The sequence below is a fragment of the Phytophthora infestans genome, genomic scaffold (assembly GCF_000142945.1).
Source record: "Phytophthora infestans T30-4 supercont1.7 genomic scaffold, whole genome shotgun sequence".
Classification (NCBI taxonomy): Eukaryota; Oomycota; class Peronosporomycetes; order Peronosporales; family Peronosporaceae; genus Phytophthora; species Phytophthora infestans.
The window spans coordinates 1,870,383-1,898,206 of NW_003303752.1; the positions used below are offsets into that span (position 1 = coordinate 1,870,383).

A 27,824-nucleotide genomic window follows, 5' to 3' on the forward strand; every position below is an offset into this window, starting at 1 on the left:
ATCGGCACCTGCCTCAGCAATGCTACTTAGCGGGTAAAATGGGCCTCACCGTAGTACTATAGTACAGTTTTCTTAGGTAAGCTTAGTTTTAATACTCTAAAATAAGAATGGAGCGTTGGCACCCTGCTGGTTCCAGCAACTGCATTTTTCCGGCCACATCAATATGCTTCTGGTCTCAGGAATGGTGCTTCGGAGTAAATCACATTGAAAACAAAACTGTACATGTAATGCTCGAATGAAATTGCTGCGCGGTCTCGATTGGCGTTTTTAGTATACATGCTGATAAAAAATGCAAGATCAGTAAATATGGCTCTTGCTACACGCTTGGGGCTATTTTACTTAAAGGCGAGCGTCGCTTGGCTACGGGGCTGCTTCTTGATGCACGCGTTGACATCCTCGGTCGCGGTGTTTTCTTTTGTGTACTTGGCACGTCTTGGCTGAAAATCTGCGAGTTCGCTGAACCACCTGATGACGGGGAAATGACCATTGTAGATCGCAAAGTCAATTGCGACTGTAGTGCAGCCTTCCGTGCGATTCGCCCACAGCCACTGCACCGTGGCCAAGTGACCTCCAGCAGCAGCAGTGTCCATCGCTCCTGTGGTGCAGCCTTCAGTACGGTACTCATGCAGCCACTGCACAACATCAAGATGACCACCTGCTGCAGCGCTGTCCATTGCGTGTACGGAGCAACCTTCGCAACGGTTTTCATGCAACCACTTAATTATTTGGAGGTGGCCCCGCAATGCTGCAGCATCCATCACTCGAGTCGAAATCTTCTTCTCGGGACAGTAGGCATTGAGCCACTTGATAATGTCAAGGTAGCCCTCTGTCGCTGCAATTCGCATGGCCCAATCAAAGCCATGGTCAGCGATCTCTGCGTTTCGCGCGCCCAACCTCTTCAAAAGCGTGAGGTATCCGCTGCATGCTGCCTTCTGAATAGTCCATCGAGTGGAGCAGTCCAAGAATGACTCGACGAGTTCTGGCACCAATCCGCTGGAAATGGGACCGACCAGATCTCTCACGACCACCTCGACACTCATCATCCGTTCCATCATGGTGTGCTGTTTGTTATGTGGTGTGCTGAATGAAAAATGAAAAGTGAGAACTAGACTGAAGAACACTTCATGCGAAGTTATCGACAATGGTAATTTGGGTCACCCCTTAAAAAGAAAGACAATGGGTTGCTTTAGATTGAGAAACATGACCATTAATAGATTAGGAATCGTCTCACGCCGCGCCTCAAACGCACGTTCTCAAGAAACAGTCAGTGACCACGACGTCTCATCCCGTAAGCGACCTCCGCCGTATTAGCCCCGCACGTGACTGTTGTGTGAGACATTAGCATGTATTATAATAGTACTTGTTAAAAGTAAGAGCTGTTTTACCGTTAGAATGCTCAAAACTGGAACCAAAAGAAACATTGGACACTTAACTCTCAACATCTGCCGAGGGATGCTACATAAGTATTGGGGGTCTTCTCATGAATGGCGCTTTGTCCAGAAACTGACACTAAACCCCTTTAACATTAGCTTCCTTCAGCATAAATAGCAAATACCTCTGCATTAATTGCTAATTGATAGGTTCTGACCTGCTGTTCGATCCAGCATTCTCCTACATGTACCCCAGCCAGTTGCTGTCTTGTCTGTACTACCTTGGCACAGCCTACTCAAACTCAGTTCCGGCATGATAGCCCCATGCTCATTCGTCGCGGACGGTGTCTCGGTGCCTCCAGAAGCGTGGCGCTCAGTCGCCGTTCCCTCCGAGAACAGCGAGTCAACGGCTGCATCCCCTGGTCGACGTCTTGCACTTCCACGTGTTGCTCGTTAAGCCACCTTAAAATGTGCATGTGGCCATTGAGTAGCGCGAAGTGCGAGGCCACACTCGTGCAGCCTTCCGTGCGGTTGGCCGCAAGCCACTGTGCAGTCTTGAGGTGTCCTCCAGCCGCTGCGCTGTCCATCGCAGCAGTCGTGCAGCCTTCTTCACGGTTCTCATGTAACCACTGAACGACATCCAGTCGCCCGTATGCAGCAGCACTGTCCATGGCTGCCGTCGTGCAGCCCTCATCTCGGTAGTGATGAAGCCACTTAATGGTGTGGAGGTGTCCACGAAGAGCAGCCGAGTCCATTACTTGCGTCGAGCATTCCATATCCGGCTGGTAAGCGGTGAGCCACTTGACAACGCTCAGATCACCGCGGTCCGCTGCTGTGCGAAGCGCCCAGTCCAGCTCTCGAGTCGTAATTGGCGATTCTCTCTTTCCCAGTCGCTCAAGCAGCGTCATGTAGCCGGTACACGCAGCGCGCTCGATCGTCCACTTGTGCGAGACGTCCAAGTACTCGCTCACCATTTCAGCCACGTGTGGACACCCAGCCAGTGCGTCCTGTTCGCGAATCACGACGTCAACGGCAATGAACACGGGAGTTCGGAAGCTCATGGTGGGTGGTCCCTTAGGCGAGTTCGAATGATGAAATGAAGCTGTTAGTTGTTGTTAGTTTACGTGGAGTCAACCAGCAGGTTCAAGAGGAAATGATTTGGGGCAACAGCTTTTGAAGTAGAGCATGGTTGGCCCTTCCGCAATTATCTCGCGCTGACGTACATGTACTGTACCTCGCGACCTCTGAAGCTCCAATGAGACGTGATACGTGATTGCGGCGGTTACTTCCGGCTTTCGATCTAGCAACATTAAAGACAACGACGAGATGACGACCACCGTTGGAATGGAAGCCAAGTGCACTCGACAACGTGGGGACGTGACCCAATTTGGTCCAAATTTTGGAATCTTGATTCTGGATGCAGCGACGATATGGTTGTACTGTACCGTGCGCATCTCAGTGTTGTGCTCCGTCGTTGATAATCCACATGCCCTCTGTTAGCGCGCGTGCGCGCAAACAGAAACCGTTATGCAGTGCCATTGGCACCGCGACGTTTCGCTCTGAGTTGAAGCTGGCCAGAAGCTAAGCTAGATGGTGTGTCTCCACACTGGATTTAAGTGCGACACAGTGTACAGTGTGTCGCACACACTGTCTGCGACAAAACGTCATAGAAATTCGAGACTTGTCCTAAGATTCCTATTATATACAGATGAACCATTCGGTAGTAATCCCTACTCTTGCCGCAATGACTATCTAAGGGCTCTTCTGCAAACATTGTCATTGAGGGTCGCCCCTAAGTTCGAAACTACCGTCGATCTTCTCGTTGAGGCTCATTAACCAAAAGTGCAACCTAGTGAACAAGCAGAAGACCGGTAACCATGCCGCAAAGCCGTGAACTTGCAAACAAAAAGAACGACCACAAGGACCGTCAGTCGCGCGGCCCGATGGGCTCCGCTGCTGGGCCCAAGAAGGGTGCGTGCGCAGCATAAATAGCGCGGCAGTGATGGTCAGTAGCTAAGGCTGACGCTTTGTTCGTTTTGTTGATGTAGGAGGCGCTGGTGCTCACAACTGGGGTGTCTCGACCGGTGAGGAGGGCGCTATCGCGGCCGTCGACCGCAATGACCCCAACTACGACAGCTCAGGGGAGAAGTAGATCAGTGCAGAGAAAAACTAGTGGCTGTAATCAACAGGTGATCAAGAGGAGGAGAAAGAAGAAGAAAACAAAGTGGGCTGAGAGGTTAATTGGCGTTGGTTGTAGCTGCTGGGCGTGCGTTGGTGGACGCAGGGGAGCGTGCGCAGAAATAAAGAAAAATAAATTACCGAAACCATCATTAAAATTAGGTGGCGCTTCCTAATGTTGCTCTAGTGTCAGCCTTCACGTACACCACACCATTCACGGGCACCACCAGAAGCTTTAACAGTAACAAATACAGTACCATGGCGATGCCTTCTGCTGAAGTGAACGCAGCATCTGTGACGACCATCCCCAACTCCATGTGGAAGTCTCTGCCTCTCATTGAAGAAGGATCACTCGTCATTCTTTTCGAGACGCACAACTCGCTCACTTACTGCTACGCACAGCGGGGCGCCATTTACCAGAATCGTCATGGTGCCTTCTACCACAACGACATGATCGGCCAACCGTTCGGCTCCAAGATTATCTCGAGGAAGAAGAATGCGCACGGATATCTCATACTGCTGGCGCCGACGCCCGAGCTCTGGAGCCGCGCTTTGCGGCACCGTACGCAGATCGTCTTCACATTGGATGCCAGCGCTATCATGTTCGCGGCTGGGCTGCGCTCAGGTTCACGCGTTGTCGAGTCCGGTACAGGCAGCGGAGCACTCACCACCAGTTTTGCACGCACTGTGGCACCTCACGGCCACGTTTTCACGTTCGAGTTCAATGCACACAGAGCGGAGATCGCTCGTGAAGAGTTCAAGCGCAACGGCCTGGAGAGCGTCATCACAGTGGACTGCAGAGACGCATGCGAGCAAGGATTCCCCGTGGAGCTCGAGGGCACTATTGACATGGTCTTTTTAGACTTGCCAAGTCCGTGGAAAGCGGTGGGTCATGCTGCTAAAATGCTGAAGCAAGGAGGATTCTTCGCGTCCTACTCACCTTGTATCGAACAAGTGCAGAAGACATGCGGGGCACTGCGAAGCGCTAATTTCGAGTGTAAGTGCAGAAGCTGTGAAGGATTTTACACATTTATAGAGAGATTAACAGTGCTTTGTGTGTCTGTGCGGTAGTGATTCGTACGATTGAGACAAGATTGGTGCCGTACAACTCCCGACGGATTGATCTGCCCGTTCCAGACTTTGGATTCGGTAAGAAGGTGAAGAAAGAGAATGGTGCTGCTGCTTCGGCAGTAAACGAGAAAAAGGATGAAGACAAACCCAAGACGGAGGAAGAAAAAGAAAATAAACGCATGAAAAACGGCGGCCGCAAGCGCAAGTATGTGCCTGGTGGGGTGGGTGAGCACGTTGTGGCAAAGAAGGACGACGAGATCCGCGGACACACGGCGTATCTGACGTTCGCGACCACGTTTCTAGAGTAAATTGCTGTCTCTTCTTTTATCTAGTGCCCACAACAAGTGCTAGGATAGAGACAGATTAGTAGTTTTCCACCTGACCTAAGTGTAGTAAAGGCAATGCTATGTTATGTGAATATGGTCTGTAAGAAAACGTCGACATGCCGTCGCTGTAGTTTTGATAGAAATACCCTTCTCTTTACCGTACCGAAGAGATAAGGGAACGATGAAGATGTAAGCAGCAGAAATTAACGTTGTACTGGTGTCTTGCCCTTCACATGATGGTGCACTTGGCCTTATTGCCACGCCGAGGTTGGTACTTCTCCAGATACTTGAGCTGGCGCAGGTTGATGGCCCCACGGCGAAACTTGCGGATATGCTCTACGGCATTGATGGGGTCCAGTCCGTACTCGATCAACGCGATGGCTACAAGAACAGGGGCTCTGTATTGGCCACAAAACAGAGATCAATTAGTCACTGTGTCCTAATAAGGGGAGTCAATCTGTAAGCACGCACCGGCCAAGTCCTGCCACACAATGCACCGCAATCGACTTATTGTTCTTGGAGTCAATAGAGTTGTCTTTAAAGCACGTCTCGACTAGATCGAGCCATTGATCCAGGATCTCCGGGTCGGGTGATTCGCCGTCGGGGAATTCGAGCTCGTGCACGTGGATGCCCGCAGCTTCCACAGACTCGCTGCTGTAAGTGACCTCACAGGCGCGCACGAGTTCTGTAACGTTATGCTTCTTGAGCTCCTTGAGATAAATGTGCAAGTTGCTGTCGTTGGGGGCGTCCATGATCACGAAGGACAGGTGCTCCCACTTGACCATCGTCGGCTTGTTCGTCGGCGCGATCATCGCGTCTCTACGGTGTCTATAGTAAAAATAGGTAAATGGGTTACAGTCCTCTGGACTCGCTGGAAATCACGCTTCTTTTTTCTCTTTTTAGTAAGCAAGGCACTGTCGTCGCGTGTCGGTCGGTCTAGGCTCAACAAACTTATCCCATCCGTTGAATGCACCGCCAATTCGCTCACTCGTCGATGGCTTCACTGTCGAAAAAGGTGTGTTTACTCCTGACGGAACCCTCGGTTGGGGGCTACTCTCCACTCCCACAACCAGTGGACTCGGCGAAGCGTCAGGGAACTCAGAGTTGCTCAATTTGGACGCCAGACGTCGGGATTGACCGAGACAAAAGGCGGTGGAGGGAGTTCAGCAAGAAGATACGACACACACGCGCGGTGGATGTCGAGCTACTAGTTGCTGACGTGGACACGAGTTGCAGTTAGAGAGAAGCGACCGATTGGAGCCGATCGTCTGCTTGGCTGGAGGGCGTTTTCTTGACTGAGCGACGCAGCTGGGTTATTTTGAACTGAATATTGAAAAGTCGAAATTTTAACCAGTGAATGGTCTTTTTATCACAGATTGAAGCACGACCATTGGTTAAATAGATTATGGTAACACTGAATGATGTTCTGTACACGAAATCATGTTAACCAATCAGAGGCGTCGCAAGCGCTTCTTTTTTGCCGAGCTCCAGATATTTGATCGCGGACAGAATTAATCCTGCATGTGAAAACCCATCTTAAATGAGTAGCCATATGGGTGACAGAATGCAAATGCCGACAAAACTAACTGCCAGTCAGTGTAAAAAGGGCGTGCAAGATAGAAGAGATGTGCAAATCCTATTTTATCAACCAATCGAATCACTCAAAATCCTGATTTTATTCGCCGATCCAGCCGTTATTTCTGTGCCAGCCACTTTGTAAGATGGAGGAAACCAACCGTTATTTCTGTGCCAGTCACTTTGTAAGATGGAGGAAACCGTCGAGCCCGAGCCACCCACAGAGCCTCCATCAGCGCTGCAAGGCGCAGAGGAGGCTGCCATCGCGAGCCTTGTTGACGAGGTCTTTTCCCAGCCAACGCAACGTAGAATGCACTACTCAATAAAGCAGAAACGACACGCTCTCCTAGCAACAGAAGGTCTTAGTGAGCGTGAAGCTGCACGCTCGCAAAAAATACCGCGGTGGACGAGAAAGAACAAAGAGGACATATTTGCGTTCAGAGGCAGCGAGAAGACGCTTTCTCGTGCGCCTGGGCGTCCCGAGATGGTCCCGTTCAAGGTGGAGCTGATCACCTTCATGAAGGACACTCGTCGTGAGAGTCGGCCCCTCACCGCCTCCATCATGGCCTCTTACATTCGTGACGAGCACCCGGCGTGGCTACAGGGCTACACTGAAGGAAAGAAGGACACGTTCACAGCATATGAATCGCTACTAAAGCTGATGCGCCGCTTTGCCTACCGGCACGGCTTCGTGCAACGCACTCCGCACGGTTTAAAGGTAACCCATACATTGTAAAATTACCTCTAGTTAACTGATATCTAACTGATAATTTATGCTGCTATGTATTCCTTCTTTCTATAGGAAAAACTCGAAGACCTAGAAGCTGTTCAAAAAGCGTTTGCTTGCGTTTTTGAGGCCAAGTATAGCGGATATAATGCAAGCGAGGTATTTAACTGCGACGAGACTGGCGTTTACTTTGACGCGCCACCAGGCAAGATTTTGTCGGAAAGGGGCCAATCGTCGGCAATAACCGCCCAGCCATTCTCTGCTGCTTGTTGATAACTTGGCGTGCCATGTTTCTGGTGAATCTGAGGCGATTATCTCGGAGGAGCTCATGGCAGTGCTCCAGCCACTGCCAAAAAACTCTACTTCCGTGTGCCAACCTTTAGATGTAGGCATCATGGGGCCTCTGAAGGCGAAGCTGAAGGCTTTGTGGCTGACCGAAAAGGCTACCGTTACGACGGCAAAGAAGAAACGCATAGCGACGATCAAGCGTGTAATTGCGGCATGGGAATCTATCGAGGCCAACACAGTGACGAAAGCGTTCAACAAGGCACTCGACACGAACTATAAAAATACAGCTGCCTCCTCGTAATTCATTGCTTTTGCAATATAAAAATACAGCTGCCTCCTCGTAATTCATTGCTTTTGCAAATCCTTAAAATATTGAAGACCTTTGCTTCCTAGCAGCTGTTTCTACAAAGTGAGGTGGCATTTGCATTCTGTCCGTCAGTGTAATTTAAGAGAAGATTCGTCGAGGACGCGTAAGATTCGAAACGTGTGGCTATCCGCTTTGCAGGATTAATCCTGTCTCGACCATTATTTAATCATGGATCGAAGTTTTGTACTTCAATAATTTCCTCATTGTACAGGATTAGTCTTGTTTTATCCCATGAAAAAATCTCGGATCAAAGACTTGATCTGTGTCTGCACGAATCTTAATGCAGAATTACATGTATTCGACGTTAAGATGCAAGCTACCTCCGAGCACTTACTTGTCTGCAACTTGGGTTGGAGGCACCTCGTCGTCGTCCAAGTTTGTGTCATCTGTCTGCGGTGCAGGAGCGTTTTCCTCCGTCAAAGTACTCGGTGTAGTCTCCGCTGGAAGTAGTCGACCAGTAAGCAGGTAGCAAAACAATTCCAAACGACGCCTTGGAAGCGAAGCGTCACTCATATCTTGAGGAGGTAAGGCGGCAATGTGCCGGATAAACATCCAACACACGAAGACGCCGCAGCTGAAGCCGTCAAATTGGATCGGGTTGTTCTGTGGAATTACACCAAAGTCATTCAGGCCTGTGATCTTCAGTCCAACGGCAACATCCCTTGTCGCGCTCATATACGCCGCTTGGTTCATCGGGTCGTAGTAGAAGATCCTCTTCGCGCTCACTTTGACTACCACACAGCACCAATGCAAGTTGCCATAGTTCACTGGAACAAATACCGACTCCACGCCTTCTTCCTTGACTTGATTCAGCACGCACTTGCGGACTGCGTCGCTCAAAACAGTCTTCTCTGTAGTTCTCGTACGTTTCGTTTTGACTGCTGCGTCTTGAAAGCCGGCGAAGCGACACTCTCGGTAATCTTGGCATAGACGCAAACACAGCGCACGTATGGAGGCATCTGAAAGCCATGCTGGTGGTGTAGCTCGATAGAGCATTGCGTACTGGAAATCAGCGACAGCCGGAAGGCCCTGGATTTGCTTGTAGGGGTAAGTAGCCTTAACCTCTGCGGCTATCTCCTTGGCGAAGGCATGATTTTTTGCTGGTAACGCTGGGATGCCGATTTCTGTCATCCACCTGTACGTGTCCAGACCCATTTTTACGATGTCCTTGAGATTCCTGACTCGCTTGAATATCTCTATTTGCATTCTGGAGAACTGGCCGACGTCTTTAATGAACACTGTTTCGTATGTCTGTGGAGCCAAGTCATCTTCTGCGTCTTGAGACTGACTTGGTTGTGATATCTCGACAGATACAGCTGTCGTATTCGTGTTGGATACCGGCAAAATCTTCATGCACGCGTCTAGAAGCTTGGATGGGAGAATATAGAAGGGATCCTGTACCAGTACAGGATTCTTCGACATCTTCAGCTTGGGCTTCTTGTTGGCCGAGTCCGTGTGCCGGACAATTATTCCTGAGAGGCGTTTTTCTGTCTCCGCTAAGCCTGGCATGTCCCGATCCAAATCGTTCAACAGTTCCTTCAGAGTTTTCGCGCCTGCCAATTTACGTCCAGATTCTGCAGCTTCAAACCATTGACGACCTTCTTTCTCGCCGCCGACCGTGTTCTTCTTAGGTTTTTTTGGAGCTCCAACTTTCTTTGCCTTGGGGTTCAAGCGGATCGCAACCGGCGCAGCACCTTCCGCCGGGGATACATGCCGACCTTCGCTGCTAGACTCCTGACACTCTTCTTCGAGGTCACTAGAGCTGATGTCGAATTCGCGTCTAGTTGGCTTTGCCTTCAGGTTGCTAATACTTCCCTTTGCTGAAATTCCACTTGGATCCATGTCTTCACTATCGCCCATCTTACGCTGACGAACGTTCTCCACTGAGGCAACACAAACTTCAACATGTCATCGAATTCGTCTTCATCATGAATATCAGCCATTTCACTTGCTATAAGATGCGTAGCTCGGACAGCTTCACGGTACCGCTCAGACTGAGTACGCATCTTCTTTCGGACAGATCCTGAACCAGTGATGGTAAATTTCTCATACGCAAACTGTTTCACTTGCTTGCGTGGTCTATTCGGCGTTGTCCATCTGCGCAATCATGGAAAAACATAGGATCATAATAATGGATTAGACATGATTAGAACTGGGTCGTTTACATGATTATAATACTGGAAAGTACTGTGCATTTACCTTTCATCAATGCAACACCATGGAATGAACGGCCCAGACACACCAACGTGTTTACGATAAGCTATTGCATGACGACAGGGTAAACACATCGAAATGGAAAACTCACAGTCGCATTTCCAATCGGATGTCCTCAAACGATGCTCCAAAAACTTTCCAGATACCAAAACATCTCCATCAACGTCCGAATCCTCACTGAATTTGTACGACGCACATTTAGCCAGAGCTGCAGCATACTGTCCTTCAATCTGTCGCGCTACGTAGTGTGTAGTGAAGCGGAGAACGTTGGTCATCTCCTCGTCGTAATTGCTGTTCACAAATCGTCCGATCCGAGACAAGCGGTACTCGTATTCGTTCTGACCCGCCGATCGTAAGCAACAATGGCCTTCACACACAGGGCCATACTCATAGAGCCATCCACCGCGTCCTTCAACTTCCCGAAAAACTCTCCAGACGGTTGTTCGTGTGATTCTTGAAGTGAGGGAGCTTTGACCGTAAGTAAGAAACCCAACGATCTTGACATGAGTCCCAATTCTTCTGAAAGTACTAAAAAAAACCAGTCATCCCTGTGCGATCGCAAATACCACACAATGAATTGTGCGCCTCAGTGTATTGGTCTTCCGACTGCGCGTAAACCATCTTGTGAATAGCCGCATCGATCTGTGAAGCGTCTTCCGACGAAATCTTTCCAAATTCTGGCTTGGAACGCTTCTCTTTCAAGTATTTGATAACGTGAAAGTGACAGATAATCACTCTAGACTCTGGGAAATGCTCCTCCAGTACCCGAATCTCATTGAGATCTTTGTCAACCACAATAAATCTCAACAACTTAATCCGAGTCGGGTGCGACCGCTTAAAATGAGCAATTGCTCCCTCCATGTGCCAATTTCCGTTCGCTTCAATAAGAGACTGTTGCACCACAGCACCCTCCCCAAATTCATTCATCCCCATGAAGGTAAGCAGTTGATAATTGTACCTACAAACAAATCATGGAAAAATCATGTTAAATACAGGATTAATCCTGTAACATATAATATGAGCTACCTGTTGGTCTTATGACTGCAGTCAACCAAAAGAACCTCGCTAAACCTGCCGTAAATGCGACGCATGTGAGCCGTAGCAAGCGAAATCACCCCACTTTCACCAGCTGCCGTCTCTGCAATAGTAGACACGCTTTCAGGATCGGCGGCGGCAAACCGTGCGATTTCTTGAGCAGTAGCCTCGTTGTCGTCCACGTTACTGCTCGCGGACGTGTAGTTTCGAACCAGGTTATCCACGTCAATCTGAATTACGTTCTGGTCATGCTCCAGAAGATAATCGTAGATACGAGAGCGCTTGGCTCCAACAGCCAGCATTCCATCGACACGGGCAGTAACAATCGCATCATCTACACCACGTGACGTAGGGTATGTTGCAAATGCAGCCACTGAAACTGGATGGTTATGAGCAAAACATCCGTGTTTCACCTGCAACTCACCCTTGGCCATGTTCCATTGGACGACAAAGCGAAAGGGGCAATCCGTCAGCCGGATGTGCTGGCGCGGCCGACTTCCTTCACTGCGAGACGTACGTTTCTTCCACCCATGCGTACAGATGTACGTACGCTGGTATGGATCGAAACCCTCAGGAACCAGCTGTGACGAGGTTTCACCTTTCTTAGTCTTCAGCAACCTTTTGTTTCTCTCAGCACGGAGCATCGTCTCCCTTACGGGAAGGACTTGCATGGTACGCTTACAATACAGCAACAAATACGCATGCCAGGCGTCCCAATCCGCATGCCACGTAGCTGGGGCCTCCACAGTCACAGACACATTGCCATCGTTACGATCCTCCTCATTAGACGCCTCCTCACCATCGTTTTCCACAGTCAATACATCCACATCATCCAGTCCCTCCACGTCTTCACGATTGTCAAAGCCAGCGCTAGCGTCCTCGTCCTCCTGCTCAGCTGAATCTTCAAACTGTTCAGCGCCTGGCACCGGCGGCTCCGTATCACTAGCACGCGTGACGCCCGATAGACCAGGTCCTCTACGGCGAAGAGAACTATCCCGAGCGTGCATATCTCCCACTTCGTCCTCGAATGCTTCACGTAACTGGCGGAAGAAACTAAAATGAAAGACAATCCGGTAATTTAAAGAGATCGGAAATAGCAGAGACCGAAACAAATTTTAACTTACAATCATGGACAGATTCAGGATTGAAATCATGTACGGGTCCCTAATTATAGTCCTGGCCTCCAACGGTTCCCAAAACATAAAAATCCTGATTTGTCGTGTCAGTAGCCTAAGGCTATCCCCGCTCGAGTTGCTACCACAGTTTCTATTGCTAAAATAAAGGCGGTATCAGAAAAAAGTTTCTGGCAGCTCCAGTCGGAGTTGCTATTGCTTTAAGAAAATAGCAATTCTGATTTCTGTTGCTATCACGACCCTGATAAGCCACTCTGCTCTCAAATATAAACACGCACAGCAGAAAGATTTTAGGGTGCCATGGGGGGAGGTCGCAAGTGGAGTGCTGAGGAGGACGAAGTTCTCGCTCGTGCGTACAAGGCGTCCGTCGAGAGCTCGATCTAAGGGACTGATCAAAAGGCTGTTGCATTCTGTGAGACGTGTGTCGGCGTACTGCGACAGCACTTGACGGCGAGACGCAATCCTTGCAGGCCGTCAAAAATCGCTGGGGTATTATCTCACATGACGTGGTAAAGTTTTCCGGGTGTTTTCTCGCCTGAAAGCCCGCAACGCGTCCGAAAACAAAACGAAGACAACATGACCAGCGATGCCAGTACGCTATTCCAGGAGACTAATGGAAGTCGCTTCGCGTTTCTATTGTGCTGGATGCAGACGAGTACACGCTTAATTCTTCGTTTCTTTGAGCCTTGTGGAGTGAAGAGTATGTTAAGCGCACGTCTTGCACGGCGCATACAGCTACAAAAGCAGCAACAAGAAGATCGTCGTCATCATCGAGGATGAATTCTTCGTCGCTTCTCCATCATTGCTCAGACAGTAGAATAACTTCCCGATGGCTGGGGCTGGTGAACGATCGCTATTGCTAATATCCAATCCAATAGCAACACCCAATCAAAAACGCTCGATAGCAACTACGATTACAGCAGCGAGTGGAGATACTGTTGGAAGATGATGCACATGCGCGGGATCACTCTGGACGTGGGAACGACGAGCAGCTGCTACTGCCGGAGGTTTGTGACTGGAGCGTGGTACGTATAGAGTGGGGAACGTGAGGCTGTGAGACCTCCACGTGGAAGACAGTAAGGATAGGAAGAATAGGAAGAGTAAGACCGAATCTCACTCTCCCTTTTGCGTTGGAATCCACGACTGCGTTTCACACGAAGGCGCTGACGCGAGGGTCGAGCACTTCGAACAGATAGCCTTAGCTGTCTCCACTAAGGGCGTGGTCACAAGGGCTCTCCATCTGGAAACATGATAATGTCTCCAATGCGGTAATTATCCGTCTTCACCTCGAGATGGTTATTTTAGCCAACCATACGCGAGTGTTTCCTTCGCCCCAGAGACAGTTTCTATTTCGCCCCTGTGGACACGCGGTGACAAGGCGCGGCGTACGACCCTCCCCCAGCTTCCGCTTCATGACGGCTGGTGGCCAATGTCTTTCTAGTGTCGCAGGAAGAACCAGAGCGTTTTGCTAAGGGAGATAATGGCGTGGAAACGGAGCTAGAGCGCCCAAGCATACACTAGACCTCTCGATGTCAAGTTTTGAGTGCCTATTCTGCGTTCAAGCTGCGTTTTTTATGCCGAAACACCGAAATCAGAGACCAGTACATGCAACCGTAGACGTGCGACCTGTACTACGTAAGTTAGTACTAGTTAGGCACAAGCGACGAATTCCCAGGGGGAACTATAATAGGTTAATTATTTGTTTCTACCACATAAATTAAGCAAATAATTTATGTCCTATATATCTCGGCGCTCTCCAGGCGTCTCTAGCTGTGTTGTTGAATTTTAGGCAAGTTGACCAATCAGGGATGGGGCAAAGTTCACCACCTCCAGGTGAAGAGTGCCCACGACCGCACCCTAAGGCTAGTTGTACAGTAGAACCTTGGCGAAATGTGCTAGAGATATGCGGGTGCACGATACAACCGTCCCACCAGTTCCTTGAGAATGAAAATGAACTGTTCACCTAATTTGCTATCTACAATTTTAGCTTTGTCTGGATTTTTATTTACGAGCTTAACCGTTTGTGACGTGAGGCTGTCACGCGTTCAACACGGAGCATGGATCTGGAGCTAGACCACATCGATGATGGTATATCGTTCATTGATAGCATTTCCATTGATAGAGAGAGCGACAGCGACAGTGATCTCGGCCTCGACGAAAAGGTCTGCAGCGACTCGGACGAGAACTCGTTAAAAAACGCGACCGTGGTGTTATTTGTCGCTGCCACGACAAAGCTAAACATTAGAGAAACGTTTTATGCTCGTCAGCGCATTGTTTAGAGTGATCACCTTCAGAAGTTGCGCCGCTAGAACATGTTCAACCGAGTCTACTGCATGGAGGTAAAGCAAAATTTGCTTTACAGTAGTAAGTATATAGTGGTACAGTTTGTATTTTGCCACGCGGAAGGTAGGGGAATCATACCGGTATTGACTTCCAAGACCTGCCATCAGATATCTTTTGATATAGTTCTAGAAGGAAGGCTAGTCATAAACTCCTCGCATCTAGGTACTCCCAGTTTCCGCTTCTGAGGGGACCTATATTTTTGACGCATACGCGAGGCCATGGGTGGTTTCAAGATGATGAGTCACGAAGAGCACTTGTTATTGCAACACTAGCAGTATTACCGATCAATACACTGACAGTTCTATTACGGTAAAATACTTAAATGACCAAATCTAGCCAACAGTCGCAACCGCCGAGATCTTGCCAAGGGTCGCGATCACTGACAACCGCCGAGAGCTCCTTGCAATCCAGCCAAACAGTCTCGATCGTCGTTATTTCTCTTGCAGACCCAACGGCGAAGATCCGACTAATTCTCGCAAGCGATGTGGTCTTACCAACAGTCGAGCTCGCATGCGATCCACATCAATGTCTAAAGGTAGGCCTTCCTCCCGACGACGAGTCTCTTCGAACGCCATGATCAGAGCAGCGTAGGTGGGCAATAGAGTGTTCCGAGGTCTCCAAAGAGTCTCATAGGTTGCCAGCAACACCATGAACTGCTCTTCTCGATTCTTTTTGCGTCTGGCGATTATGTCAATCACGGGGCAGGGAACCCCAGTCAGGGCTGTCTCTTCCCCTCCAATCAGGAGTCTCTCCACAAAGCTAGTAGACGGGAGGTTTTCTTCCAATAAAGGCCCGTCGTCGTCGGTACCAGGAATCGTCTGGACTCTATCAGGTACTTCGGACGAGAACGGACGGCTCCACCGCCCTTGGAAACGCTTCAACCTATTGACGTTAATAGTCAGTACTCGGTTGGGGTGGGAAGGAATAGCCACGCGATAGGAGTTTTCCCCCACAGTTCCGACCACACGGTACGGGCCATGCCACGCGCAAGCGAGTTTCTTCGTGGTCTTCTCTCCGCGACGAGCCCGGAAGTACTGGTAGACCCATACTGGAACCACCTCCTTGAACTTAGCCGACACTTAGTTACTCAGTCGCTGTTCGTGTCTGCCCTGGGCCTTCAAGAGCTGGCGTTCGACTAAGCGTCTCGTATCTCGTAGAGACAAGAATATTTTTCGACGGTAACTAGCGACTTCGTTACTCTTCCATCCGTTGTTCGTGTTGAGAAACGCGAGGTCTAGAGGTAACACCGGGTCCCGGCCATATAGGCTGAAGAAAGGAGAGTCTTTAAGAGCCTCGTGGTAAGACGAACGGTACGCGAATAGTACTCGGGGTAGATACAAGTCCCAGTCGTTTTGAGCCTCGTTGACATACACCTTTAGCATTCCGATCAGCTCACCATTGAAGCGTTCGACTAGACCCTAAGTCTGAGGGTGAAAAGCTGCTCCAATCAACTTCTTGATTCCGAGTGTTTCGTAGAAGGATCGGGCCAAATTCGATTTGAAGTTGGATCCTTGGTTGCTCAGCAGTTTCTCGGGGACTCCGTGCCGTGAGGTCACTTCGTTCACCATTATCTCCACGAACGTTACAGTGTCTAAGCGGGCCACAGGGAACGCTTCGACCCATCGAGTAAAGTAGTCGGCCAAGACGAGTATGAACTTGTTGCCTCGAGGAGTAGCCACTAGGGGACCTATGGCATCCACCACTAGTAGAGAGAAAGGCTCGGAAAGTTCTTGTACTGGCATTCGCTGCATCCGGCCATTTCTCCAGCCTTTACCACTGCCGCAAACGGTGCATTCTCGAGCATATTCGGTCACACCCTTCCTCCAGCCGTACCAGTAAGCGTGCTTGCGCACTTTGTTGAACGTCTTAGTAAATCCGACATGCGCGGCAAGTACATCCTTATGACAGTGATGCAGTACAGTCGATATGAAAGGCAGGGGAATCACAGGTACTTCAAGAGTAAACGCGGGTCCGACGCGAGCTTTCAAGGGCACGCGACGCATGAGCACACCGTTCTTTACCGAGTAGTTAGAGGCCGTCAGCAGGATCTTACTGCGCATCTGAGGGTCCAGGGCTAGAGCTCCATCGCTTAGGAACGCTATCATAGCTTGGATCCAAGGTGTCCTCTTTTGTTTTTCCACTAAGCGAGTCTGTTATAACCCGAACACATCAACTGGGGACACCAAGAGCTGGTCAGTAACCTCTTCCTCGTCGGGAGACGCTACGGGACCAGAGTCGCCCGCGTTCTTTAACAAGGGTCCCGTAGGGAGCAGAGTCGAGTCGAGAGGCGCAGTCTCCCCGACTTCGCCAGTACTAGGGGGGACTCGTCAGCATCATTGAGTAGTTCCGCCATAGAGATAGCATTGATGGTTTGGGTATGAAGTCTGGACAGACCATCCACATGACCCATAGAAGTACCGGGCTTGTGGAGCACCTTGAAGCGTAACTGAGACAACTCCATGGCCCACCTAGCCAGATTAGCGTTACTCGTGCGGTTAGTCTCGTTGAAGACGCACGTCAAGGCTTGGTGATCCGTGTACAGGTCGAACTCGCAGCGATCCAGGTAGCAGCGGAACTTGCGCGTGGCCCATACAATGCCCCAACACTTGATCTCCGAAGTACTGTCCTCCTTATGGACCCAGTTCTTCTCGGATCCAACTAGTAGTTCGCTCGCATAGGCTACGACTCTCTCGCGCCCATCAACGGTTTGCATCAAGCACACTCCCACAACGCGTTTAGATGAGTCCACGTATAGATGGAAACGCTTTGAAAAATCGGGATACACAAGGATAGGAGGTTCCACCAGCTTACGCTTTAGTTGCAGGAAAGCAGCTTCGCAGTCGTCGCTCCAAAAAAATCGGGCTCCCTTCATCTTGAGCCGTTCGATCGGGGTCGATATGGCCGCGTATCCCGGGATGTACCGCCTGAAGTAACTAGTCAAACCTAGGAACACTCTCACAGTGTGCAAGTCGTGCGGGCTTAGCACGTTCATCACTGACTTGACTTTCGCGGGGTTGGGCAAGATGCCAGAAGGCGTGACGAAGTGTCCCAAGAACGCTACTTGGCCCCGGGCCCACTTACACTTCTTCATCTTGAGCTTGAACCCAGCAGATCGGAACCGTTCCAAGACTTGCTTTAGTCGTACTAGGTGAGTAGGAAAGTCTTCGCTGAAGACCACGCAGTCATCGAGGTACACTAGACAAGTCCTTCACTTAAGGTTGACAAGCACAGTCTCCATCAGTCGTTCGAAGGCAGGTACGGCATTACGCAGTCCGAACGGCATCACGAGCCACTCGAAGAGGCCATATTTGCAAGTGAAGGCAGTCTTCTCCATACTCTCCGCTGCCATTGGGACGTTCCAGTAGCCGGACGCTATGTCCATTGTAAAGAGCAGTTTAGCGTTTCCTAGCACATCTAGAATATCGTCAATGAGCGGCATCGGGTAGCAGTCCTTGACAGTGACAGCGTTCAGTCTCCGATAGTCAATGCAGAACCCTATTGCGCCGTCCGGTTTGCGGATCATAAGCACCGGGTTTGCCCAAGGGCTAGAAGAAGGTCGTATGAGGTCTTGCCTCAAGTATTCTTTTATTTCGGACTCCATCACGTCTCCTTCCGCCTTGGCCACTCGGTAAGGGGGTTGCTTTATAGGCGGGTGTTCTCCAGTATCGATAGAAAACTCGAGTAGGCTCGTACGTCCGGGGCGCATCGAGGTTTCGACGAACATGTCCTTGAACGGTTGGAGGAACTTCATGAATATTCTCTTCTGTTCGCTCCCCAATTTGGACTCGTCCAAGTCGACCCTGAGCCCCTCCTTGAGTACTCGATCCAGTCCGGGTACGGACTCCTGAGCGACTTCGGTCGTAGTACTAGAGGCGCGAATGACCGAGTGGACCCAATGATCTTGAGTTCTTCGGTTCATAGTCTGAGTTTCGCCGGGCCGGGCGGCTTCGTGCTTCATACTCGCAGTAGTTCCTAGCAGAAAGCGGTCTCGGGGATCACCGTAACACTCGCCAATCTAGTACTTCTCTTGATGACAGCGTCCTCGATTGAGGGGTTGCACACTTCCACGAGCACTAGGTCGTTATACACTGTGCACAGGGTCCTACCCAACTCTAATGAAGTCATGCAACTCGGCAAGCCCTTCTACGAGGACGGTGGCCCTGTCAACCAGTTGACCTTGAACCTCTGCGACCACTAGAGCTTGTCCACCAGGGCGGAGTCGAATGGTAGATGAGATGCGGGACAGGTAAGATTCCTCCACTCGAGGAGATCCCAGAGGGAACACCTCACCCGTGTCTTTTAGCGTAACTGTATTCTCATCCAAGTCTACCACGGCTCGGAAGTCCTTGAGTGTGTTGGTGCCCAGGATGGCGTCGACGTGTAGCTTATGTACGACGGCAAACGGTATCCTCCTCTCGACGGAGCCCAACGTCACAGGCAAGTAGATTACTCCTTCGATATCGAGCGTAGACCCGGACACACCGTTCAGACTACCAACGTATGGTAGAAGAGGGGAGTTAGTTAAGCCGAGACGCTTCATTACACGCCGGTGCACTAGGCACGCTACGGCCCCTGAGTCGATAGAGCTTCCACGCCCCCCCCCCACTGATCTGATCACCCGCTTGCCGAGGGGGACGACCCCTTCTTCCTCTTCGGTTGACCAGTTCCTTGTAGCACTCGGTACTTCTACCAGACCCGGCTTGGGGCGGGGCTCCGGAGCGTCGGCGACGACGCTCACCTAGCCGTATAACCCGTTTTCCATATCTCGGGAAGAACAGTTCGGTCCGTGGGCTTCGGTACGGTCGTTGAACAGAGAGGAAAAGTCGAAACTGACTTGTTTCGGTTTTGGGGAGTACATAGGACCAGGACCCTTCCAACGACAGAGTCGACAGGGTGAACTCCTCTCGAGGATCTTCAAGCGTAGTTGATCAGCATCCTTCTCGTAGAGGTCCGAAATCTTTTAAGCTAGTAGCTTCTTCAACCGCGAATCAGCGGGAGCAACGAGGCGATCGAGTAATTCCTCGGTCCGGGTTAGGAGGTCTTGGTGCTCCGAGGGGGGCGGGAAGTTGTCTTTCTTTTCTTCTTCTAGCGATCCTTCGCCAATACACCCTTCACAGCAGCCACCTCCACTTGAAGCTTCAGCCTTTACGAGGAAGTATACTGCTCGCCGCACCACGGCACGCCAAGGGTCAGGCACGATACCTCGAGAGTCCAGCAAATTGTACTCGGTTTTGCTGAGGTCAAAGGGCCTCTCTGGAGAACCTCCCAGGGCCAGCGCGATATTATCTTCCACTACGGATGGGTCCACGGGACACACTTATCCCGGCAGAGGTGGTATCTTCAGCTCCGGGAAGTGCACTATCGTCTTAGGCACATCCTGCCACTAGAACCGCTTCGTCGAGGCCCCGCCACCTTCGTTTCGGTAATCTGAGTCGTCCGAAGTCACAGAGTTGATCCGTACCGGCGATTCCTCTTTGAACATTCCAACCAGTACTCCGGAGTAGATAGTCGACCGGGGAAAGAATCTCGGGTCCTCGCTAGTTTCTCTTCGTAAATGTCTAGCAGAACACTTAATTCGGCAAGAGATAACTCCTTCGACTGTTCCGCATTTTCGACCAACCTGCGCTTTAGTTCTACCTCATCAAGAGGGAACAGTCGGTCTTCGAGTTCTTTGTCGTACTCTTCCTTCTCTTCGACCAGCTCAGACGGCTCTCCGTTTTCAAAAAAAGCATTTAGTTCTTCCTGGGTGAACACTCTCGCGAAGGAAGGCCCCTTATCGGGTTCATCCTTTGCCGAACTAGTACTGACGACGTCCTCAGAGTCCTCTCTGGAGGGGTCGTTTCTTTCGGGAGGGGTCACGTCTTCCTCCCTTTCGCGTGGTTCTACCCTCGAGACGGGGACACTATCTTCTGTAGCTCCACACTCTTCTCGGGGTGGGCTTTCGAGTACCTCCTTCACGTCTTGGGGTAACTCCTCCTGTAGCAGGTGGTCTTTATGTTCACTCTTTTCCTCCTTAGAATCTAGCACACTTGAAACCACACTCTTATGGCTGGTTGGCGTCGTTGGGTAGTCTCGTTCCGCCGAGGACGCCTGAGGTCGCGGCCCTTCCGCTTCCCCTTCCTTGTTTAGTTCTCCTTTCACTGCTTCGCTCCCACTTTCTTGGCCTTCTCTCGTAAGTACCCCTTGGTTCGCACTCCAGCGTTCGTCAATGCTCGCGGCTATCAAGGGACCGTCCCATACGGGTCCCGAGTCCACCTCCGTTGCAAACGCTTCTTGTTCCATCCTCCAACTGCCGACTGCATTTGGGACCACCGACACTTCGCTCCACACAGGCGCAGTACATCCGGCATCCACAAGCGGCAGTTGCTCTTCGGTTCTCGTCATAAGCTCATTGTTCACAATCGTCTCATTTTCTTCCAATAATGTGGAACTCATTTCACTCACGATGGGACACACTTCATACCTCTCGGTCGACTCCTCCGTGGAGCTCAAAGTGTTCCCATTTGTGTCGATCCATAGACAAGAGGAAGGAGCGACACTCCCTTCCCCTCCCTCTCGCCCCCATCACTGCTGGTTAGACGCTTGTCCTAGGACGGTTCCCACCGTTGCCCCGGCAGGAACGCCGAGTCTCTTCAGCGACGTCTTAAGAGGGCACTCAGCCAACATGTGACCCGACTCATTACACAAGAAACACTTGGGACTGTTCCTCGGCTGAGTGTTCCGGAATCCGCTGGGAGGGCCACGCTCACACTCAGGACCAATGTGACCCACTTCCTTACCGTGAGGACAGGTGGCTTTGCCGCGACGACAGTGAATTCGACTACACCCCAGAGTGTGACATCGACCGCACACGAGAAGACCATCTTGAGTGCGCAAGTCCGGTCCCACACGAGCACCCCTTATTGGCGTAATAGGAAGCGTTCCGGTAGGTTGATAAGGCAGGTAAGTGTTCGGATCAGGAGAAGAGTAGGCTGCAGCCACATTCATCGTCGGAGTAGCATAGGCGGCCGCCAAGGGACGCTCCATCAACTGCTGTTGTTGTTGAAGTTGTTGCTGCTGCTGTTGAGCGAGTAGATTCTGCGTCTGCTGCATCATGTTCATCATGCGTTCGAGGACAGCGTTCTCTTGGGAAGCTATAGAGGACGGAACATGATCAAACTCGGAGTCATCTTCGACAGGACGATGCATATTCTTGAGGAGCAGCATGGCCACAGCCGCGGGGATGGAGTCAATCATGGTCGTGATAATAGCGTTCCTCCAATCTCGGCTCCGAAGTCCAGAAACGAAGTACTGGTAACGCATCTGAGGATCGTAGCACTGTGCATCATCGCAGAGGATTGAAATCATGTCACCCCACACTTCAACGGACATTCCCCGGGGTCGCTTAGTGCTCTTAATGTTCTCGATCAGTTGCAACGGGGTTTGACTGATGAACTGGTTGTGGAACCGAGCTCTCAGGGCCGCGAAGCTGTTGATGCGCGAGTACATCCACCAATCTTCGCCTATTTTGCCCTTCAAGCACTCCCGGAAAGCTCTGAGTCGCAGAGATTCGTCCAATCCGATAGTTGCGCTCTCGAAGGCCTCCCAGAATGATTGAGCCTTTTTACCGATGCTCCTTCCGAGTAGAGCGGTTGAAGCATACGGATAGCGTTCCGGATGTTAGTGGGCATACCATACTGGCCACTAGTCGTAGAAGGCGTGTTACCATACGTCGGTGAAGCATAGTAAGAGTTGCTTCCATATCCCCTATATGCAAGACCTTGATGGATCCCGGCAGAGGCCGTAGTCCCTCCGTTTCCTCGGGAAACTCCGGTTGTTCCCGCAGGGTCGACCCCGTACGCGATCCCTCCGGTAGTCGAAGTTCGGGACCCCGGGTCCTGTGTAGGGATTGGAACGGTAGGAGCTGAGGCTTGAGAGGGATCACTCTGAGGTGCGGCTACCGTTACCGCTGGAGAGTTCCCCACACCGCCTCGTATGCCACCAGCGGGCAGGAGACCCCAAGGAGGAGCGTTAGAGGTCCTCTGAGGAATACTCGCCGGGGAAGCACGTCCACTGTCCTCAGGGACAGTTGGTAAAGAGAAGAACGGATTGAAATCCTGCCCATACGTCGTAGTCGGGGTTCGGATAGTGAAACCTTGGTACGACGGGATTGCAGTCCTCACTCGAGTCGTAGGAGGGGAAGTCCCTACGAGACCGTACCCTCCGGTTCTCTCCATAGCCGCCGCAACCTCAGGGGGAGCCACGGACCTCAACCAGTTGAGGGAGTTGAGCCAGCCTTGCACAGTACCCCAGCCGCCTCCGCCGTCCAGAGTCAGCATCAGGCCCAGTTCTTCCGTAGTGATGGTCGCTGGGACCCCGGAGCCTAAAGCGTCCGCGGGTGGCTCGACACCAGCACTAGCGCTGTTCCCTCCAAGTCGGTTAGCGGCTTGGTCCACGATGTCCTGCACATTTTGGAGGCCTTATTAAGTCGACAGACTGGGTCGCATCCTCGAAGGTAGACTCACAGTCTGACCTTCCACACCTTCTCCGGTGTTAGTAGACGTCATCTCGTCCGTCCTTCTTACGCTCTCCGCGAGTCTTCACTTGAAACAAGACCTTCTCCAGCAAGCAGACTACCCTGCTTCTCCACCAGATGTCGTATACCTCCTCCCCCTTCAAGGGTCGGGTAGTCCGCTGTTCAGGGAGTACGGTCTTGTTCAGTGGCTGCAGGAACGGTAGATAGGAACACTTGTAAGATGAAATAGAAGTTTTTTTATTGTCTTGGCTTCCTTTTGAGTAGAAGGAGGGAAATATAAGACTGAGAGCTAACTGGAAGAGAGGTCTAACACCTTCTTTACCTTACATACACTACACTACTTCTCTTATACTAAAACGAAGAATTCACTGCACTTGTCGTCAGTCCTCGTGGGACAACGGGGAGCTCTGAGAAAGGGCTTGATGACGCTAGGTGCTTTGGTCCCACGATGCCAGAGACTCAGCGTTCTAAGATCACCTTATTGAACCACCCTAACGGGCTCGGTCTGGGGCACGTGAGCCGTCGAGTTCAACGGGAACCATCCTGACAGGACGGCCGGGTGAGGAGTAACTACAGGGCCTCGTGTCATCCCGCCGGGATGCACGGCTCCTGGAATGACCCCTTCGCTCCCGGGTACGGAACACCTAGAACACGCTGCATACCCGTTATAGCGGTTCTCTATCGCCTTCATACCAGCTCGAGGGATGCGTAAAGGGAAGGCGACAGTTTATATCTTCAAGATTGGTAATTTGAACCGATGAGGTCTGCCATTTTGAGTAGAATGATTTTACAAGTGCTCAGTAAACGATAGCATTTTGATTTTGTGTCTTGGATTTGTGCTAGCTCCAGTGCATAGATGATGAAAATTAAACAAATATATTTATACTAGCAATATTATACTTTTATAATATTTGTTTTATTTCCATTTATATTAGCCTTAAAAGTGTATGAAACAAGCGAGTTGGCACGCGAAGGAGTCGGAAGCTCAACGCGAAGGCAAAGCTGTAAGGCTTAAGTGGGTTTATCCGCCGCCCCATATTTTAGCGCTGCCGCACGTGGTGAATCGACTTGAGGAATTGGCACTAACTCGTAAAGAGGCCGTGGAAAAGGCAGCACGAGGAAATAACATGAAGTGGTTAGAGCAGTTGCTCAATGACTTTTAAGTGTGACGTGTCAGACGCCGTTATCGAGACTGCTGGCGTTGGCCGGATTGATGTTTTTGAAACTTCTGGTGCCAAGAGGAATATTATTGTGGAATGCGACATTGGCGGTGACCCATGCTGTTACGATGACGAATGCGACGATAACGACGAGCTTCTGATGGATGCAGCAGTGGCAGCAGCCAAACGAGGACATCTAGAGACGGCCGGGTTTTTGGTCTCCAAAATTTATTCTGATTGGAATACAAATGAAGTTTTGTGGCGCGTTCTGAATAAAGCAGCAGCAAATGGGCATTGTGAAGTGCTGAGGTTTGCCTTCCCCAGAGTCAACGAGACTGACTACGGTGACGAATTTCCTTGGTTGCCAGAGAGGTTGTGGAAGGATTGTACGGCTTTGACTCGTGCAATTTCTGGTGGACACATTGATGTCGTGAAACTTTTGCTGGGTGAGTGTTTCTGCAGTAGTTATCATGTCTGGGATATCAAAAAGGCACTCGAGCAAGCGACGAAGGAGGGGCAGTATGTGATTGCTGAGTGTATGTACGACATCCATCCTCTCTTTCTTAACAGGATGATGGGCCTAAGCGACGACAATCTAAGCGACCGCGTGAGCGGTATTCGGTTCCTGTGCAAGTATGAATGCGGCGTAGAGCGAATAGACGACGCCTTCATGATTGCAGCCCGCAGCGGAAAACTATAACTGATGGAGTTTTTACAGTGCACTCAACAGGTTTCATCCGACGTCACGGGCTACGGTTTCGTGGAAGCAGCTCGGTTTGAAAAGCTTGACGCAATGAAATTCCTCTACAAGCACCGTCGAATTTATCCACACTCGATAAACAAAGCGTTTGAGCTTACCGGTAGTCTCATGATTCTGAACTTCTTGTTTGAAAAGGCCGAGATATCTCTGGATGCAATGACTGAAGTCTTTAAGCATGTCACTGAGTCCAGGGAAGTTTGGCTGAAATCTCATGATACTACCTCGTTCAGGCGAAGCGAGGATCGAATTGGAATTATCAAATTTCTGTGTAATACAGGATGTATTCCTTCTGGGATGATCGACACGGCTTTTGTTCGTGCAGCTACAAACGGGTATGTAAACGTTATGGCAGCGTTGCACGATGCTCAGGGCCTTAACACAATGACGATAAACAAGGCGTTGATTTACCATGATCACGCGTCTATCGTCAACGTGTTGTCTACCAAGCCAGGCCTCTCGACTAAAATGATTGCCAGGGCTCTTGAGACTGCAGCTTCCAGGGGGAACGTAGGTGTTGTCAAAGCGCTATGTGGTAAACAACAACTTCCATCTGAGCTACTTGCCAAAATTGTTGAAGAAGAAGCGATGGATGGGGGTTCCACTCGACTTATTGAGGCCTTGTACGATCGACAGTATCTTTACGTGGATCCTATTGCCGACGGCCTCGTGAATGCGGCACTGCTGCGCATTAGCTAAGTTAACGCAATATGCAACAAGAAAATGATACTACCCGAGATACTTGGCGAGGTTTTCCTGAAAGCTGCTGGCCGCGGATGTCTTGGCATTGTAGAGCTTCTGTTTCCGAAACCGTGTATCACGTTCGCCCAGAAACACGAGGGCTTTATAGCCGCGTCTCGGCACGGGCATTCCAGTGTTATTTGTCTGTTTGATATCAAAGCAAAGTGGTCGCTCGAAACCTTTAACCAAAGCATTGAAAGCCACGAGACACCCCGGCATTCGCCACTATTTGTGCAAAGAGATTGGCGTTATTGCAGCTCGCCGGGTCACTGCTCTTCCAAGGAAACGGAAAAAGTTCTAAAATTGGGGAACTAGTCGTGGACAGTTCATAACGTTGTCTACAAAAATAAATTTGTAAATAGACCTCTCTCCGATTTTCTCTACTGGTAGCTGCGATGAATTTGAAAATTGTGACCGTCAAAGTCGACCTAAATCAAGTGCTTTCATGTTCTGATGTCTGCTTCACGCGCTTAATGTCGTGCGCTTGCCAGGTTGTAGGGACCATTTCGGAGTATAGCAAACAAAGTAGATGCTGCGGCAGCAGGCGCAGGCGACACACAAAGAAAAACTACAATGAACACAGTAATTTATAAACTACTGTGTTCATTGTAGTTTTACATTTTGTGTCGCGCAGCCTGTATTTAGCGGAAGTACATATTAATACATGCACTCTTGTTTTCAAACACGCTTCCGGTAGTCTTGATAGAGTACCGATTTAAAGCGTGGCTTAAAAAAAACTCGGCTTTTTTGTGTGGTTTACTGTTAATCAGCAACTATTACTAAGGTCAGTCGCATGAAAAACGTCTGCAGTTTACTACATCGCCTCGGCGACCTCACGAATCTTGGCAGAGGTGGCACGAGAGTCAGCAACAGTGATAGGAGTAGCAGCGGGCTTCCATCCCTGCGGGATCCTCTCGTCGATGAGAAAGGAGCGAGCGACGTCCAACGAAACGCTCTCTCCGTTTTTTGCGCCGAAGACCAGCAAGAGACCTGCCCCCTGACTGTACGACTGGGTCTTTTGCGCGTCCGAGAGGGAATATTTTGGCTCGTAAGATTTACCTGCTTGGCGGCGGTCCTTGTAGGCATTTCCCACCTCATTGACGCCCAGCTTATTGCTAATTTTCCCACGGTTGAAGAGGTCGTTGGCCAGCGAGATGTTGACCTCGGACGGGTCATGGCCGAAATGCGCGTCAGTGTGAACGAGTGACGCATCGTGATCCCAGACGTTATGCTGGGACAGGTCGCTAAGCGCGATGGTATCGGGCAAGCTCGCCAGTAGCGCAACCACGGCGTCGTCTCCCTGGTTCAAGACCGACTTGAGGGCAGATCCAATCTGGTCCTTGGTGATGCCTTGGCCGTTACGCGGTAGGTGACCGTGGTTGGCGAGCACGTTAAGTGCGGGACAGGGTGAGCGGCGGAAAGATGCCGTGGTGTTGAAGAAGCCCGAGACCACGTGTCCCGAAGGTCTGAAGAACTCTCCGACAGCGAGCTTGTTGGGGTCGAGGATCCGGCTGCTGCTCGAGCTCACAAACGAGGCGACAGCGACGGCGACGGCGACGATAGAGGCGCATGAAACCATTGCTGAAAGACTTACCTAAAAACTGGAAACTGAGAAACTGAGAGTGATCATGTTCCGATGGTGCGGCAGACGCCGCTAACACAGTGTACTGTACATGTACACTGTACAGCTGACTGTCTGCCTCAATATGTAAACTTATAATGTTTCTAATCCAGTACATAGTATGCGACGAAGCTACGTCACTTGCTTTCAGTACTCTACCACTCCATGACGAAACGCCTACTCCAAGTTAAAGACAACCGAGGGGGTCACACGAAGTACTAAAGGTGCGTGAAAGCTTCAGATAGTGTTCGTATGGCTACTACTACAACATGGAATGCAAAAGTGCTAACATCAGCTCGTAAAAGTTATAACAAAATAGACTTTTGAGATGACGCATGGCGCGTCACCGGGCTCTCCGACCTTCTATCACTACGTAACGTAGGTGCCATAAGCACAGACTTGT

General features: G+C 50.5%; 6 protein-coding genes across 6 annotated transcripts; 2 read left to right on the forward strand and 4 right to left on the reverse strand.

Annotated features, from left to right (window-relative positions):
* Nucleotides 1–335: 335 nt before the first annotated feature.
* Nucleotides 336–1,055, reverse strand: PITG_05247 (uncharacterized protein; the record flags this gene model as incomplete). Its single annotated transcript, XM_002998877.1, has 1 exon — nucleotides 336–1,055. The coding sequence occupies one exon, from the start codon at nucleotides 1,053–1,055 to the stop codon at nucleotides 336–338; it is 720 nt and encodes a 239-aa protein (XP_002998923.1).
* A 617-nt stretch (nucleotides 1,056–1,672) lies between these two features.
* Nucleotides 1,673–2,431, reverse strand: PITG_05248 (uncharacterized protein; the record flags this gene model as incomplete). The annotated part of the gene is made up of 1 exon (XM_002998878.1): nucleotides 1,673–2,431. The coding sequence occupies one exon, from the start codon at nucleotides 2,429–2,431 to the stop codon at nucleotides 1,673–1,675; it is 759 nt and encodes a 252-aa protein (XP_002998924.1).
* Nucleotides 2,432–3,172: 741 nt separating this feature from the next.
* Nucleotides 3,173–3,724, forward strand: PITG_05249 (uncharacterized protein; the record flags this gene model as incomplete). Its single annotated transcript, XM_002998879.1, has 2 exons — nucleotides 3,173–3,341; nucleotides 3,419–3,724. 2 exons carry the CDS (start codon nucleotides 3,248–3,250, stop codon nucleotides 3,520–3,522), a joined length of 198 nt encoding a protein of 65 aa, XP_002998925.1.
* An 82-nt stretch (nucleotides 3,725–3,806) lies between these two features.
* Nucleotides 3,807–4,927, forward strand: PITG_05250 (tRNA (adenine-N(1)-)-methyltransferase catalytic subunit, putative; the record flags this gene model as incomplete). The annotated part of the gene is made up of 2 exons (XM_002998880.1): nucleotides 3,807–4,545; nucleotides 4,620–4,927. 2 exons carry the CDS (start codon nucleotides 3,807–3,809, stop codon nucleotides 4,925–4,927), a joined length of 1,047 nt encoding a protein of 348 aa, XP_002998926.1.
* A 247-nt stretch (nucleotides 4,928–5,174) lies between these two features.
* On the reverse strand, nucleotides 5,175–5,757 carry PITG_05251 (protein tyrosine phosphatase type IVA protein 1; the record flags this gene model as incomplete). Its single annotated transcript, XM_002998881.1, has 2 exons — nucleotides 5,175–5,343; nucleotides 5,417–5,757. 2 exons carry the CDS (start codon nucleotides 5,755–5,757, stop codon nucleotides 5,175–5,177), a joined length of 510 nt encoding a protein of 169 aa, XP_002998927.1.
* A 20,857-nt stretch (nucleotides 5,758–26,614) lies between these two features.
* Nucleotides 26,615–27,379, reverse strand: PITG_05253 (uncharacterized protein; the record flags this gene model as incomplete). The annotated part of the gene is made up of 1 exon (XM_002998882.1): nucleotides 26,615–27,379. One exon carries the CDS (start codon nucleotides 27,377–27,379, stop codon nucleotides 26,615–26,617), a length of 765 nt encoding a protein of 254 aa, XP_002998928.1.
* Between the last annotated feature and the right edge of the window lie 445 nt (nucleotides 27,380–27,824).